Source organism: Cheilinus undulatus, linkage group 20 (assembly GCF_018320785.1).
Source record: "Cheilinus undulatus linkage group 20, ASM1832078v1, whole genome shotgun sequence".
Taxonomy (NCBI): Eukaryota; Metazoa; Chordata; class Actinopteri; order Labriformes; family Labridae; genus Cheilinus; species Cheilinus undulatus.
In genome coordinates this window covers 21,600,423-21,617,510 of record NC_054884.1, presented here as the reverse complement: position 1 = coordinate 21,617,510, position 17,088 = coordinate 21,600,423, and the positions used below count along the sequence as shown (strand labels likewise).

At 38.5% G+C, this 17,088-nt stretch overlaps 1 protein-coding gene across 2 annotated transcripts in view; it reads right to left on the bottom strand.

The window, feature by feature from the left end:
* Window positions 1-7,364: 7,364 nt before the first annotated feature.
* gfra1b (gdnf family receptor alpha 1b) overlaps window positions 7,365-17,088 on the bottom strand; it is a 43,731-nt gene continuing 34,007 nt past the window's right edge. The window contains exons 8-10 of one of the 2 annotated variants that reach the window (XM_041815978.1): window positions 16,335-16,534; window positions 10,000-10,047; window positions 7,365-9,055 (exon numbers count right to left, since the gene is read on the bottom strand). In XM_041815978.1, coding sequence (XP_041671912.1) covers window positions 8,906-9,055; window positions 10,000-10,047; window positions 16,335-16,534 — 398 coding nt within the window. In that variant the 3' untranslated portion in view covers window positions 7,365-8,905. The remainder of the gene's footprint in view (window positions 9,056-9,999; window positions 10,048-16,334; window positions 16,535-17,088) is intronic. The other variant, XM_041815979.1, reaches the window with a different exon arrangement.

Here is a 17,088-nt window from a genome sequence, read left to right as displayed (position 1 = left end):
TTGTAAGTACTGCGTCCCTGTTTCTCTCCATTTGCTGTTTCTACAATTTTTCTGCTCCAGTCACGCAAGTGCTGCAATATCTAATCATGACTTCAACTCCAGTTTCCAGTTGTCATCTTTGACCTACTTAATTTCAACTAACCTATCTGCTCACTGGTGTGAATTAGCCTGAAATTCGAATGTTTACTCACCTCAAGTCACTTACATGTGCTTGTGTGTTATGATTTGCCTCCAGCTGGGTGTACAGCTCTCTGTGAAGGACAATGCCTCTGAGTCAAGGTGTCAGGCGTAGCAGAAACACTGCCCTTCAAAATAAGATCAGTATTAGTGTAGTTATGCTTGTCAGAACTTGTGTGCCAAACATGAAATGGGCCTACTGACTTGTAATGCATTTATTAAGTGGTTGTACGCAGAAAATAAGTCATTTTGTGACAGCATAAACACAGGACTCTAATCTTAGGTAAACAGAAATTCTCATGAGAGAGAGTAATTACTCTGATTGAGAACAGCTGCTGTCATCTTCTCCAGTTTGCCCTTTGTGGAAATAGAGCTCTCCATGGTGCTGAACTGCTGCCTCAGAGGCACAGCAGTCCACTGTAGAGAGCTCAGAGTAAATTAAGAAAATAAACCGTGGTTTCTTCAAGATGGGCTTAATTTCAGTGAATATAAGATGAAGCAGTTATGCTATTTTTCAGTGTAGCAATTGTGTAAAATTTAGATGAAAACAGAATGCAGTGATTTGCAAATCTCACAAACCTATTATTTTATTTGCAATGGAACATCAACAAATTATCAGATGTTGAAACTAGGCACAGTGTCAAGTGTAAAATGTAGATGAAAACAGAATGCAGTGATTTGCAAATCTCACAAACCTATTATTTTATTTGCAATGGAACATCAACAAATTATCAGATGTTGAAACTTAGACATTTTTACATTTCATGACAAATAGTTGGTCATTTTGAATATGATGGCATCTCATAGAGGTGTCAGTGACAAAGTCTAGCAGCAGTGCATTAATGAAACAGGCAACATCTATAGGAGCATTAATGAGGTTCATTGGTAACAGGTCAATAAAATGACATTTTAGTAAGGCAGAGTCTCTCAGAAGTGAAGATGGGCAGATGCAATCCACAAATGCAAAAAAAAAAAAAAAAAACTGTATTGTGCAAAGAAGTAGCTATATATGGACACAATCCAGAAACACTCAGAGCCAAAACTCATTTAAAATGGATTTAGGCAAGATGGGAAACTGTTCTGTGGCCAGATAAATCAAAATTTAAAATTCTTTTTGTAAACTACAGACACTGGGTTCTGCAGATTAAGGAGAAGAGAAACCATCTAGCTTGTCATAAATTCAAAAGCCTGCATCTCTGATGGTATGGGGTTGCATTAGTGCCTATGGCATGGTAGCTTACACATTGGAAAAGGCACAATCAATACTGAATAGTATACAGAGGTTTTAGAGCTGACATATATGTACATGTGCTCCCAGCCATGTGATTAACTGGCGACTAGTCCAGAATGTACCCCACCTTTCGCCCAGTGACAGCTGGGATAGGCTCCAGCCCCCCATGACCCTGAACAGGGTAAGTGGTGTAGAAAATGGATAGATGAACATATGCTCCCATCCAGATGATGTCTCTTTCAGGGACAGCCTTGCATATTTCAGCAAGACAAAGTTAACCACATACCAGACCCATCACAACAGAATGGCTTTATAGTAGAAGAGTCCAGGTGCTTAACAGGCCTGCTCAAAGTCCAGACCTGTAAAAAACAAAACATTTGGTGCATCATGAAGTTTAAAAAATCAGCAAAGACCAAGGACTACTGAGCAGCTAGGATGCTACAATAAACAAAACTCCAGCAATTGGTCTCCTCACTTCCCAGACATTTACAGACTGTTGTTAAAACAAGAGGGGATCCTAGGTAAACATGGCCCTGTCCCTACTTTTTGAGATGCCGTCAATTCAAAATGAAATGTTTAAATATCTGTTTCAACATCTGATATGTTTTTTACTTTCTTTTATGAATGAAATGTTGGTTCATAAGATTTACATATTATTATTGCAGTGTTTTCATTTAAATTTTAAACAAAACCCCAACTTTTTTGGATTTTAGATTGTGCAATATCAATACTTTAATAATGTTAACATAGACTAATGAACATATTAACATAATTTGTATGAAAGGTGGAGAAATTTCATGGATTTTGAATGTCCAACGTAAACCAAATTATATTTAAATCTCATTTTAGTCTCCTTGATGAAAACAAGGCTTACTTTTAGTCAGAGTTTCAGTCATCAAAGATTGATCTGTAGCTAGTCTAAGTCTCATCTTTTTTGTGGAAGAAATGTTGTCAAATTCTGCTAAAACTGGCGCTTTAGCAGCATCCATGCTAATCTCTTCCTCCATAACTGCACCAGCTCTTGCTGCTGCTTGTTTACGTCATGACTCTGCTGTGCCTGAAAGTACTGCCCCTCGTCGCTAATTGGTTCTGTCACTTTCTAACCGGGCCCAGACGACTGTTTTTCACCAGTGAAAAACAAGGAAACAGGCGTATCCATCTGCTTTGCAAGGTTACAGCACAATGACAAGGCTTACCAAACTTTGTTGTGTATTCATGTCAACACAGTCTGCAGTCTGTAGATCTCAGATGGCCTCTCTCACAGACTATTAACCTGAGGCAGCATCTCTGTCAGAACAGAAGAGCCATAATTGGATGGTACCACATACACTATATTGCCAAAAGTATTCACTCACCTGCCTTGACTTGCATATGAATTTAAGTGACATCCCATTCTTAATCCACAGAGTTTAATATGATGCTGGTCCACCCTTTGCAGCTATGACAGCTTCAACTCTTATAGGAAGGCTTTCCACAAGGTTTAGGAGTGTGTTTATGGGAATTTTTGACCATTCTTCCAGAAGCGCATTTGTTAGGTCACACATTGATGTTGGACGAGAAGGCCTAGCTGTCCGTCTCCACTCTAATTCATCTCACAGGGTTGAGGTCAGGACTCTGTGCAGGCCAGTCAAGTTCATCCACACCAAACTCTCTCATCCCTGTCTTTATGGACCTTGCTTTGTGCACTGGTGCACAGTCATAACATAATCCCCCCTCCACCAAACTTTACACTTGGCACAATGCAGTCAGACAAGTACTGTTCTCCTGGCATCCGCCAAACCCAGACTCGTCCATCAGATTGCTAGATGGAGAAGCAGGATTCATCACTCCAGAGAACTCGTCTCCACTGCTCTACAGTCCAGTGGCGGCGTGCTTTACACCACTGCATCTGATGCTTTGCATTGCACTTGGTGATGTATGGCTTGGATGCAGCTGCTCGGCCATCAAACCCCATTCCATGGAACTCTCCAAGCACTGTTCTTGAGCTAATCTGAAGGCCATATGAAGTTTGGAGGTCTGTAGCGATGGACTCTGTAGAAAGTTGGGTGACCTCTGCGCACTATGAGCTTCAGCATCCGCTGACCCCACTCCGTCATTTTACGTGGCCTACCACTAAGTGGCTGAGTTGCTGTCGTTCCCAATTGTGTCCACTTTGTCATAATACCACTGACAGTTGGCTGTGGAATATTTAAGAGCGAGGAAATTTCATGACTGGACTTGTTGCACAGGTGGCATCCTATCACAGTACCATGCTGGAATTAACTGAGCTCCTGAGAGCGACCCATACTTTCACAAATATTTGTAGAAACAGTCTGCGTGCCTAGGTACTTGATTTTATACACCTGTGGCCACGGAAGTGATTGGAACACCTGATTTCAATTATTTGGATGGGTGAGTGAATACTTTTGGCAGTATAGTATATTTCAATTTCTTTTTTAATTCAACTTTATTAATTAAGTCTGGAAGTCATGAAATAACCGCATTGGAAACATTACAGACTGTATAGATCCATTCTAGAGGTAGATACGCAAATGCTGGCTCACTTTGGCTTTGTAAGTTTTAGCTAATGCTAGCATAGATATAACAGCTACGTAGTTAACCTTACTATGTAAGCCAATATAGCTAAGTTAGCTTTAGCAACAAGAGCTTTAGCAAATGAATTTACAGCTAATGTAACTATATGAGCTGCAAATATAATGTAGCTATGTAACTTATGTAGCTAATGTTAGCTTAGTAGCTTTGTCAGTATGCATATCCATGAGTTTCATGAGCTGTAGCTTTAGCTATGTTAGCTACGTTAGTTTACACAGCTATGTTATCATAACTTTCCTGTAAGCAGGCATTTTACTCAGCTTGACTAATTTTGTAATCAGTTTTCTGATCAGTGGGTCAGGTTTTTAATTTTTATCTTTTGGTATCCTTACCTAACCTAAAGTTTAATGTGATCATGTTTTTAAGGTTTTAGCATGCATATTCATTCTGACAGATGTCTCAGATTAACGGTCTGTGAGAGGGATTGTCTGAGATCTACAGTCTCCTCTCATTCGTGTTACTTCCAGTCTTGCTTTGTTTTGCCTTCAGCTACAGTGATGTCATCAAGACGTCAGCCTCAAAAGGGTTTATACAACTGTGGACAAGACATCTAAAGGTATCCTGTTATGAGTGTTTCCATCTTCAAATTATGGCCATTTCATTACAGATGTAGACATGGAAACCCCTGAGAAACAAAAATATAAATGTTACTATTAAATTCATCTGAACAGTCTGTACTTTCAGAGCTAGCATTAAAGATTTGCAAGGTAAGTTTAACAGCACATTTCAGGAAATTAGATCCATTTTAGATGATCAAATCAAATTCAACACAGGCCTATATTACTCTCTACAGCCTGTACATTAAAAGGTCATCTTCAAGAGCGTATTTATTCTGCTGTAGACACATCTATCCAAGACTGAAAAGTTTTCTCAGCAGCTCCCATCTCTTCAGTCAAGTAGAGCTTATAGCAATCAACAAATAGATTTATTATCTCTTATCTATGCCTCCACATTGCCCTGGAAAAGATGTAAGGGGGAAGCATCTGAAAAATGACAGATGCCATCGAGTTTTTACCGTGAAAAAGTCAGGCACACCCTGACATCTGGGCACGGAGAAAAGAAGAAAGTAATAAAGTGAAATTGCAGCCGCTATCCTGGTTAATGGAAAAGGTGAAGAGTAGTTTGGAGGTGCTGAAACAATGTTGCTGGAGAGGTCAGAGTTGCCGATGTAATTAGATGTGATTCCTACCAGGCACTGCTGCAATGATTGAACTCTTTTATCAGTTTACTCTTTAATCTATGCCACGGGTGAACATTTGGATTGAGTAGACCTGCAGTGGTTTTATAGATGTGGGAGGGGGAGCTCACAACATTATCTCCATGTCCTCTGGGCTTTATGGCCTGGCAACAGTAAACCTGGAGAGCAATAATATTTATCATAGCTTTAATGATGCCTATTTTATCTCAATGCTTCAGCCCACTAATATGTGTTTTGCATTTTTAAAACCCTAACAGTTATTTTATATAGCCATTCACAACTCTTCATGTTATGATAACACATTAAAATGTAAGGTACAGAACTGGGAAATCAGTAGAATTTCTGTCTTTTGTGCCCTACAAAACTGATCATATTTATACTTAAAGGACATCTTCAAGGACATAATAGGATCACAAGCTCTCCAGGGGTAGGGTAGAAGATAAATACCTCTATGACATCAGTCATAGCTCAAAAACAATTATCAAACAGAAAGAGGTAGTGTAGTTTTGTGAATTATGAAGCCTGTTAACATGACTTTAACCTCTCTGGACTCTGTTTTTTTATTTTCAGACAGGAAATGATCTATCATAATAAAGATATAAAGCAATATCTGATGTACATTTTAAGGCTTAATAGAGGATGTGACGTCACAGTCAGCAAGTCTCTGCAGTTCCAGCATAGGCAGACTGCAGATCTCGACGCCCCTCTTACAGACCAGGAAAGTGAGATGCCTCCCCTGTCAGGAAGGAAATGGAAGCTAAAACTTTCAACATAAAATAATATTTAACTTCAAATTCGGGTTAGGGTCAGGCTTAAGGTAAGGGTTAAATAAAGCCAATTAAACAGTCTGCTTATAGGAAGATAAACATGTCCTCCATGAAAACACTCCAACGCAGCTAACGTAGCAAAGGCAAAAGCTAATCAAGCTACATCAGCTACATAGAGAATGTAGTGATGTAGATAACTAGCTAAATCTAAAGCTAAGGAAGCTGCTTTAGCTACGTTGAATTATGCGTTTAACGTTTGCTATAGATTTTAGAAGTAGGCCTGTGCTTCATATGCCTAGCTTGTGCCAAAGCTAATGAAGCTAGGCGCTAGCATAACTATTTCTGAAACAGGTCGACACATAATTTAAACCAGGATAAGTCATCGGACCTTTTTTCTTTTTTGGTTGTTTTTTTTACTGTGGTTATTTCCTGATTGTAACTGCCAGACTTCGTTTATAAATAGTCACATTTTTTTTCACATTGTACTGGCAAATTACGTCCCCTTCTGTTCTGACAGAGGTGGTGGTCTACAAGAGGGTTCGTCTGAGATCTGTGGTCTGCAGCTAGACATCTCTCATTTTACCAGCTGGGTTGCAGAAAGCAAATGCTGACAGAAATTAGGAGTGAATGAGCAAGAAACAGTTTTTGTTCAGCTTAAAGCCACCAAGCTTGACCTTGGCATTGACATGTGTTGAGCTTGCCTCTGGCCACCCTCCTCCTCTCCAGCTCTGAGTTGTGGCACATCAGGCCCTGTGGTGAGATGCCTACATACCTAAAACTGATTCACACGACTGTATATCTGAGCAAAATCCAAAAATTCTCCTTTCCTATCCCCAAATCCCCATTAGTGCTGATAGTTTAACCACACTGGGACTTTTAGATGCATTATCCTTCCTTCTCAGGTATTCTGGACAAGTTAAGATCCTCTCCAGTCACTATACTTCTCCTCTTTATCAACTCAAATGGACACTCGTCATTTCCATCTCATGCATAACATGAGGAGGATATTTTGGCTCTTACGATCGTCTGACACGTCTAATAAATCTCCGACTCTCTCGCTAGGTCAAGCATTCCATCACTGTGCCAAAACAGGTGGGCCATATTCTTGTGTGAGACGTGTACACCCCCCCTCCTCTTCCTGTCCACTGAGCGGTCTGTCCTTTTATAGGCTGCGTCCTTGTCCTCCTGTGTCACTCCACACAGGGACTGATGTGATCTGACTGACAATGTAGTCTGTCTACCAGGTGCTTTTTTCCAATCCCTGTTATTTGCTAAAACAACACATGATCTAGCATTGGGGAAAAGAATTATACAAGCTGAAAATAGAAAGTATAATTTCTTCTTTGTTTGCAAAAAACAGCACAAGCCACTGTTGATCATTTTTATTTCAGCTGTTTGGCAAACATTGAACAGATGTCCAAATTTGAAAGTGTTTTTATGGTTACTTGCACATAAAAGCTGTCTGCTGCACAATAGTCTTGAAGTTTACGCCAGTTTTTTTTTAAATCTAGATAAACACTAAGATTGTATTTTTCCAACTTCTTGACCCTTTCATAACAACTAAAACAAATCTGATACACAAGTTATGAAGAAGTGCATCATTACAACTTCAGTTTCAATGTCTAGACATTTGTGATCTTAACAGACACTTTAAACACCTTTAAAAAATGGCATTGATGTTCCATTACAGGCTGTCATAATGTCATACATTCTTTCATTGTCTTTTGTAATTTAATAATAGTTGGCATTTTTAACTTATAAAGTGTTTTCATTCTTTTCTTCCATTTAAGATGCTTCTAGCAATTAATGTCTACCGACTTTTGTCTTTTGACAGCTCCTCTACTTGGTATGTACACATTCTTCTTTTTACCAAACCCCTTTTCTTTTGCTTTCCTGAGACAAAACAAAGTCACACAAGAAAATTATATAGGGGGAGTCTCAAAGACCGGAATCAAACTATCAAAACACAGCAATATTGGAACAGAAGAATGGAAAAAGTTCTTTTCTCCATGACAGATATTTCTGTTAATTCCACAAGTTGTTGCTCCACAAACAGCGTTATTTCCCAAGAAAATACTGCTTTAAAATGGCATCATCCATTGCAATCAAAACAAAATCACACAATATCATCATACCTGTAACCACAGGAACCATGCCCTAGCACATTTTACAAATCATAGCTACGCTGAGTTAAGACTGACAGAATTCAGTCACTGAATACTAACATAGACTTTCAAAAACATTACAGACAATATGTTACAAGCTAACGGTAGCTTCACATCATTTAATGTATCTTATGTACAAAATGTTCTCTTGGAGGTGATGTGATAAAACCACGACCAGCATAACAATCAAATATCTACAAAACTGAGCTATACCTATCACGGAACATGTTATTTTACTGTTACTTTGTAGTGACTGACATGTCTTTTTCCTTTTAAGATAATCTGACAAAATGTTATGCGCTTCAGTGATGTGTTATGAATCCTATCATCTACTTCTGAGAATTGTAGCACATTTTATAGAGCAACACTTTTTAGATCAACACTTAGTTTTCTGTTTGTTGAACTAAAGTAAGTTTGTTAGGCAGATTATGATCTGCTGTATCCTTCAAATGCCATATGGCACATTGGCAGTCCGTTTGTTGAAATGTGCATGATAACTCATTCCAAAGACGTGACTTTATTCAGAGAGTTATCAGATCAAAGGTTTTAACTCCCGGTGTGGCTCTTGAAGGCATTGAAGGCAAATGAGCAGCTATCGCAGAGACAGCTCCAGCAGGTCTGTTTCTAGTCAATATGAACTCCTCAGATTAAATCCACTGTTGTCTTTGATTTTCTCTCATTGCCCTCTCTGTCTTATTTCCATTTCAAAAAGAATGTCACACTTTGGCAAAATTAAAATGAGTAGAGTCACTTCAGGAAATCAGAGTCTCAGATCCTACAAAAGCTGAAAACCTTCAAGATGTGATACCATTGGTGCTAAAGCAAAGGCCAGTGACACGAATCTGGAGGGTTGGAGGCAGAGAGGTTTGGCTGCTGAGCTTCGAGCGATGGCATTGGAGTCTAAAGATTGATCCAGCTGATGGTTCTGAGGGAAAATATGAGAGAGTTAATGTTGCAAGTGTAACACAGAAAAAGAAGAAAGTAATAGATATTAGGTCCCACTACCTAAGTGATGTAATTTGGTTTAGAGCATTAAGGTCTATACTAGGGGTCATCAATTACATATGTACAAAGGGCAGCTTTTTCCTTGACAGCACTTTGAGGGCAGAACTCTTAAATAAACTACAATAGTAACATTTAAAAACTGGTCTAAACATAATTTTGTTTAAAGATTTTTTCTTTTAAAATGTACAAATGTTTTGCCTCTTACAGTGATATCAGTGCCTAAACTGTTGTCCATCACTGGGGGGGGGGTTCCTTTAAGGAATTATAAAGTTGAAATCAGGGTTGGGTCCCAACAAAACCAAATAAAAGCTCTCTCTTTCATCCTAGCTGCTAATGCCAATATTGCATTGTTCTGTTCAGTCTTGGCTGTTATTGCTTATCTTCACATATTGCTACAATCATTATTGATGCTAAAGCCATATCCTACACAGTGGAAGACATAATTATGGCCATGACAGCCATGCATTTGTCATCCACATGTTGTTTTGTTGTTTCTCTTGTCCCTCTTCCCACACACTGACTGCATAGGCTTCATGTTTAAATGAGGAAATTTTTAATTGCATGTGGTTACTTGCAGCCTAAAGCGATGGTAAGGGCTTCACTTTATGGTGTGACAGTGAATGTTGCAGCATTTAATATAGGTTTATTGGTTACTCTGGTAAATAGGATGCAGACCTCTTTTTAGATTAAATAATAGGCTTTAAAACTGCTCTGTTGACTTCAGATTTTTCAAAATTTTAAAGGGTACCTTGACAGAAAGAGGCTGAGAAACACTGCTATGAGATACTGTATGTTCTCAGTGTTGTTCTTCATTTAGAAAATGTGGTGACTTTCATAAACGGGCAGAACTGAAAAAGTTCTTACCACACAAAGAGAAGTATCCACGGTTACATTTGACACCAGTTTTTGAGCCTAGAAAGAAGAAATAAGAAAATGTCAGTACATGTGAATCTAAGTACCTCTTTGTGTTTCTCTTTTGTTTTACATCACAGACTGGTTGATTCTAGTGCAAAAATGATACTTCAAAGTTAATATTCTTTGGCCTTTCTTTGTAGTATAATGAAGGAATAGACTTTGTAAATGAACTAAAGAAAGGGCAAAGTTCTGAAGAGGCTCAAGGTCAAAAACATCTTTACTGCATTGAAACAAACTCCGACTGTCTACCCATGTAGTGCAGCAAAATATGAACACAATAGGATTTATGTTAATGCCTCCAGTATCCACCAATCCCCAGAGATTAGACCTACGTGGACCTCTTTGTATAATCCTTTTCCTCCAGCCAGATGCATACAATTCAAGTGTTTGTGTAAAAGTTTGTCCGTGTGAGATCCACTGCTCAAGGTTATGACACTTTCATACATTAAAACTTCTCCAAACCTTTTCAGCCACACATAAAAATACCCACACACATTTATTTTGCACACAAATACACACTTGTAGATACAGAGATGAAGCAGGGAAATGATAAAGTGACTCTACAGTGGGTTTAGAACAATAAAAACACTGCATGCCTTGCTTCTTAAGTAGGAAGAATCGTATGAAGAGGATGATTAACTGCTCTATAGGAGGTCTTTGCTCCTAGAGGGTCATACATCATATTATCGCTATTCAAAGCCAATATGATAGAGTGTCTACCTAGAACTTAGTGATATCATCTCATTTAAAAATACAGTAAAGCCCTATATTATTTATCTAATAGAAAAGTACAGGTCTGAAATGTAGTTTGAACCCTTAAAGTTCCAAATTACCTGAAACATCCGTAAACAAACTCAGGTAAGAAATGCATTTGAGTTGTAAAATGTCAAAATTAGCACATTAAGATTATTTTCTACAATTGCGTTTGATATTTCACAACTAGTATCAATTTGCATGTCATTATCTCTGAATGCTAAGAACTTTCCTGTTGGCATATTTTAGAGTCTTGTGTGACATTTTGGTAAATTAGCCATTTTATTTGTCTAACAGAGCTAGACGTTGGTTGACTTAAAGGCACAATATATACATTTTCCCTCTAAAATGCCTGTATTAATTAAAATAAAAAATCCTGTAATTAATTTTGTTGAAGAGGAGTTATATTAGTGAGGAAGAAAATCTCAACAGGTTTTAAAGCCAAAAATTGTATTTTTAATATTTTGAATGACATTAGTGCAGCACACATACTCCTGAAGCCCGGGTTGCCCTAAAAAAAAGCACGGAAGCGGTCTGACACTCCAGATTCCTTGTCATCTCCCTCTTTCCTTGTTCCTTGTCCATCCCAACACAAGTTACAGAGAGAAATTTACATACTGTGTGTTTAAGGTAGTTCGATCTAGGAAAAATGCCACACTCTTTGTTGAAACATAACCACTTCAGCCTATGTCCTATCAATGTCACTGCAAAGTCATTATCAAGCTTTGAATCAGTCTTCAGTGGTGGATGGAGCTTGTGCAAGTGTTAATATTTTGCTTATTTTAATGCTTGTAGAGCACATATGTTTAAGATTATAGATAGTTTACCTTTGACCTAAGCGACGTAGTAAAAAAATACCTATCAAACTGTGTATCTGCCATTGCATGAAGTGTGTGTCTTAAGCCTGCAAACAGTATTAGGGCTCATTCAACCAGACACTAACAGAAATTGAAGTAAACCTCAAAGTGTGGCATCCAAAAATGTGGCACTTTCTTACAAAGATACTGTGTCCCTGCACACTGACACACACCCACAGAGGCAGACGCTCTAACCCTGTGGGCCATTTCTGATGTTACTGTGGCAACCAATTAGCTTTGACATGACAGCTTTGGAGACTCTGACTCCACGCTGACGTCTCATCTTTCTGCCCAGGAGGGGGGATTCTTCTCATGCCGTCATAAAACCGTCCCTGATCCCTCAAGGTGACAGAGGCAGACTTCTGACTCTTAGTCAGAAGCTGGGAACAGATCTCTACCTGACTTTTTGGCATTTTGCGTTTTCTTTTACAAGTTTTGAGTTGCCTTTAATGGCTGTAAAACTTTGGACAAGAGGGCAGAAAATTCATCAGAAGATTTTGATTTTTTGTGAGGAAGAAATTGTTTGGCCTTAAAAATAGCTGGAAAAGAAGTGTTTTCTGTTTTGTGTAGACAAAAGACAGAGCCACTCACTGCAATTACACAACTGTATTGAGATTTGTCGTTATCGTGAAAATTGAAGTCCATTACCTTGCACTGCAGTCATTCCTGTTTTTCAGAGAGGAACTCATTGTGAGAAGCTAAATGCTCTGTGACCGAGACAATAAACTGGTTAACAAAACAGACTAATTTGGACATTTAACAACCTGAAAAATGTAGATTGTGGCAATAGAATATTTTTGCTAATTTTTTTTCAGATTTATTTTCTTGATTGTTTCCTCTGAACTGGAATTCAATATAAAATCCAGTAAATTATCAGAATAATTTCACTTTTCAACTCTGCTATCAGAGCTGACAGACATTGTTGGTTTGGCTGTTGGTTTAAATTGACAGCTTTTGTTTTCAAAATATTTTGTAGTATACCATGGGCCAGGGCCATGACAAATAGCGCTGTTTTACACATGCTAAATTTGTACAAATGACAGAAAAAGATAGCATCTGATTTGTAGGGTATGTGCAAAAGGGAGAGAGATACAAACTGCTCTGCAAAGCAGACATTGCTCTTGGTGCCTGTCCTATTTACATGCATGTAAATGAGGGGATATTTAAAAAATGGTGGAAAATTGTTCTTCTTATGGAAAAAAGCTTAGGTGTAAATAGCAATTGATTCACAAAAGCCAGTGCTAACTAGCCATTGCTAAGCCCCACCCTCCAACACCACAAGCTAATCACAATAGATTCTTTGCAGATGATGTCACACAGCAGTGAAGAACTCCCACTGGGGGACAAGAAGTGATTTCAACATAAATGCTACAAAAAAATACCATGTTTTGAGCTGTTTACGACTATGCCAAACATTCATAAATGCAAAAAAAAACAACAACAAAAAATCACATTTTTACTGTTTAAGCTACTTCTGTGTCCCAAAAGCAGTGAAACATTCTGGCAAAAAAAGTTTAGAGGAACCTTGTGGAGAAATGGCAGCAGACAGGAATAAAAAAAAACCCTCCTATAAGGTCTGGTTTGGTTCAGTACAGTTTTGCTGTGGTTTAGCAACTCTAATCCAGATCATTTGGCTCAGCTCAGTAAAGCTGGTTGTTTGGCTCCCAAACGGCTCTTCATTTGTTAACAGTTTGGCATTTTAAATGTGGATTAACTAACAATGAGGGTGAAAAGGAAACTGGTACTCAAATGAGAGCTAGCTACCATGGCCCACATTAAAGAGCTGTTCTGTAGGACAGCATGTTCGTGAAATGTTTTTCATTATTAATTTTTCATCTGGATAGACGACACTAGATGCTAGGAGGTCTGTAGGACTGAGTAATTTGTGATATTGATTGTCAACATGCGATAGGCAGGGAAGAAAAAAACACTTTTTTGCACAGTTAAGGCATTGTAATTAATGAAGTTTTCCAATAAAAATTGCAGCATTCAGGTCCATTTAGACCTGTGAATTTCCAACTTTCCTCCTTTCCCGCTCATTCCTAATGGTTGTCACTCACTTCCTGACCCCTAACTAACATTGGGGATCATGTGATTGCAAACAACCTATAGGAAGCTACACAATGAACTTGAATATCCGACCATTGAAAAGCAATAGAAATATTGATTTTCATGCAGTTTTATAGAATTTGTACAGTTAGGACTTAGAAAACCTGTCAAACGATGTGCATGGTGTAGAGGCAGCACTTGTCATGATCCCGAATTTGTTTAATTCACTTTATTTAGTGTTTAGTTTTGATCCCTTGTGTTTCTATGTATTTTGTGTTCTGTTATTTCATGTTTCTAGTGTTTAGTTTTGACCTCTTGTGTTTCTATGGTTTGTGTATTCTTTGTTAGTTCCCTGTTTCATGTTTAGTTTTACTCCTTGTGCTTCATGTTTAGTTTTACTCGTGTTTCATGTTTTGTTTTACTCCCTGTGTTTCATGTTTAGTTAATTCACTGTGATTTTAGGCCTTCCTTAGTTGTAGTTTCTAGTATATTGAATAGTTTGTTCTTTATTAGTTTCTTGTGCAATTTTTCTCCCTGTGTTTGAGTTTCCCTCCTTGTGTTTGGTTCTTTGTATCCTCCTGTGCTTTCAGTGTTTCCTTTGATTAGCTTCTAGTGTACAGTTTTGTTAGTTTTGTTATCGTTGAGTCTTTGTGTGCTTCTTGTGTAGTGTTCCATGTTTCCTGTTTTATTTTGTAGTTGCCTTCCCTTGTGTGTGATTCCAGTTTTGCCTCCTGCCTTAGTTTCCCTCCTCTGTGATTACCCTCACTACTTTCACCTGTGTCTTGTTGCCCACACTTGTTGTCTCTCCTTGTCTAATCACTCCCTGTGCATTTAGGTTCTGTGTTTCTCCCAGTCATTTGTCAGTTCGTCAAATGTCTTCCCCGCATGATCCTCTGTGATTCTCCTCCTGATTCTCCTCCTGATTCTCCCCATGCTTCTCCAGTTTTTTGTTTCCTTCAGTGAGTTTTGATTATTGGATTTATTTTGCAGTAAGTTATTTTGTTGTTAATTAAATCAGTTTTTCAGTTATCTGCATTTGGGTCCTTCGCCTTTTGTTTTTGGATTTTTGCCTGAAACCTGACAGCACTGATACAAAGCATCCTGAGAGTCTAGAGAATATCGTGTCTCTTATCCTGTTCCTCAAACCCTCACATAAACACAGCAAAGTGTCTCCTTTTGATTAAGTATCAGCTTAACATAAAGAAGATCAACAACATAGTTTTAGCAAAAGAGGTAAACTCATATATTGTCAGTAACACGTACATCACCTTGCAGTGAACTCCGAGCTCCCAAAATTAGCTAATCGCTGTGAAAACTAGAAAAGCACTTGGAGAGCGCAGACCTCCGTCATTAGCCCTATCTCCCAATAGTGAAGAATCCTTTAAAAAATTCCTGGATCCGTCCCCATGTGCCCCCCACCACGGCATTTGCCAATTACTCCCTCCTCGGTGGGGTGGAAACACGGTGAGGCAAAGCATTGGCTTCACTACGGATGCCATCAGATGCACCCATGGTCTCACTGGACGACTGGAAGTCTTGGCAGTCTTGGGTGAATATTCCTCTATTCCTTCCAGCATTGTGAGTATTCTCGCTACAATTCGCCATCTTTCTCTCTGTTATGCTCCGACTCGTCTCCTCGGCTGGACGTGCGTCTTTCAAACTCTATAAACTTCAAAACTTTGAATAGAAACACACCCAAAAACTGCTGCTGAGATTGAAGTTACTCATGTCCGCCATCTCCAGGTGTAAAGTGGTAACATTGCAGACCTCCGCCATTAGCCCTATCTCACAATAGTACAGAATCCTTAAAAAAAATTCCTGGATCCAGACGGTGATCCGGATCACTCCCAAAATCTAATCAGTTCTTCCTTATGTCATTTCCTGAAAATTTCATCAAAGTCCGTCCACAACTTTTTGAGTTATGTTGCTTACGAACAAATGAACAAACCACCTTGGGGGAGGATATAATTATGGCTAACTTAGCTTTGTAATGCTGCTCATAATATCATCTATTCAGTCTTCTTCTTTTAGTCTTAGTCTTTTGTTCTTGTGAGCTGTAACCAAAGGTTGTGGTTAAAGCCCCCACAACTTAAAACAACTAAGTTGGGCAACATACTAATTATTTTTTTCCAAGAGAGAGGAGTCTAGTTACAGGTAAATTGCCACAGGCAGTCAAAGTGGTACAATTTTGTGACAGGTGAACCCATGTATCAACTGAACTTGCCACTATACATGTGCAAAATATGCAGCCAATCTTAATTAGCCCTGGCATATGATTCAGGCAAATTCTTTTGTAGATATGGTGCAAAAATTGGGCAAATAGCAGATGCTAAGCAAGGGTTAATCCTGCTTAGTTAGTTAGATTATTGAGCACAATTGATTCTTTGTGGCCACATGCCTTTAAACATTACCTTAAAAAACATCCCCATCTTAAAAAACTGGACTTATTTGGTTTTGAAACATCCATATTGTTGAATTTTTACTAGTGTTATATCTAAGTTAAAGCTGTTCAGCATCACGACAACCCTAGTTTGGACTTCTCTTTACAATTTCATCTTTTTTCTATGCAGTCATGCAGTTCTGTTTTGGAAATTGCAGGTCTCTTCACAAATTTTTAAATTTTACCTGTAAGGTCCCACAGATGTTATAGACTGAGTCTCCATGTAGATCCAGTTTGGTCACATCTGTCAGTGAGTCCAGTCCATTACTGGTCCGGTCTTTCCCCCTCCGAGTGATGTCTGGCTCCGGTAAAGTCGGCTGGATTGGGGGTTGTGGTTGCCACACACCAACATCGGTACCATTACCAAAAGCCTGGATTGCATTGCCTGTGAGATTATGGTGTGTTAGTGGTACTGAATGATCTCAGAAAGAAAAAGTAGCACAATTCAGAAATATTTAATATTGTTATAACACTGATAATATTGTGACTTAGATGAGAAGGCAGACTGGTATGGTTTCAGATTAAAAGCACTGTCAAAATGGCATTTCTCTTTTTTATTGTTCTTTTTAGGAAAAGTTTGCCAGTTTAACCAGCAAGCTGTCCTCTGCTTTGAAATAATTACAAGAGACATGGCCTTAAACATTTTGTTAGAGTTGAACTAAAAGCTGCCTATAATTGATACTTAAGATAATTGGCCTGGAGAAGAAATGACTCGACCTTTTCTGAAGAGCAGTTTAAAAGCAGTGTGTCTGCTGATAATAGCTATGATTCACAAAGTGGTACAAAAATGAACTTTAGAACTGCTCGCCATAAGAAAACTTGAAAAACAATTTCTGTAATTCAATCTTCTTATGCTTTGTTCGATATTTAAACTAAGTTACCTTTTCATGAGCTTAATATAAAGTTGGCTAGAACTAATTTTCTGATTGATCCAGTCCT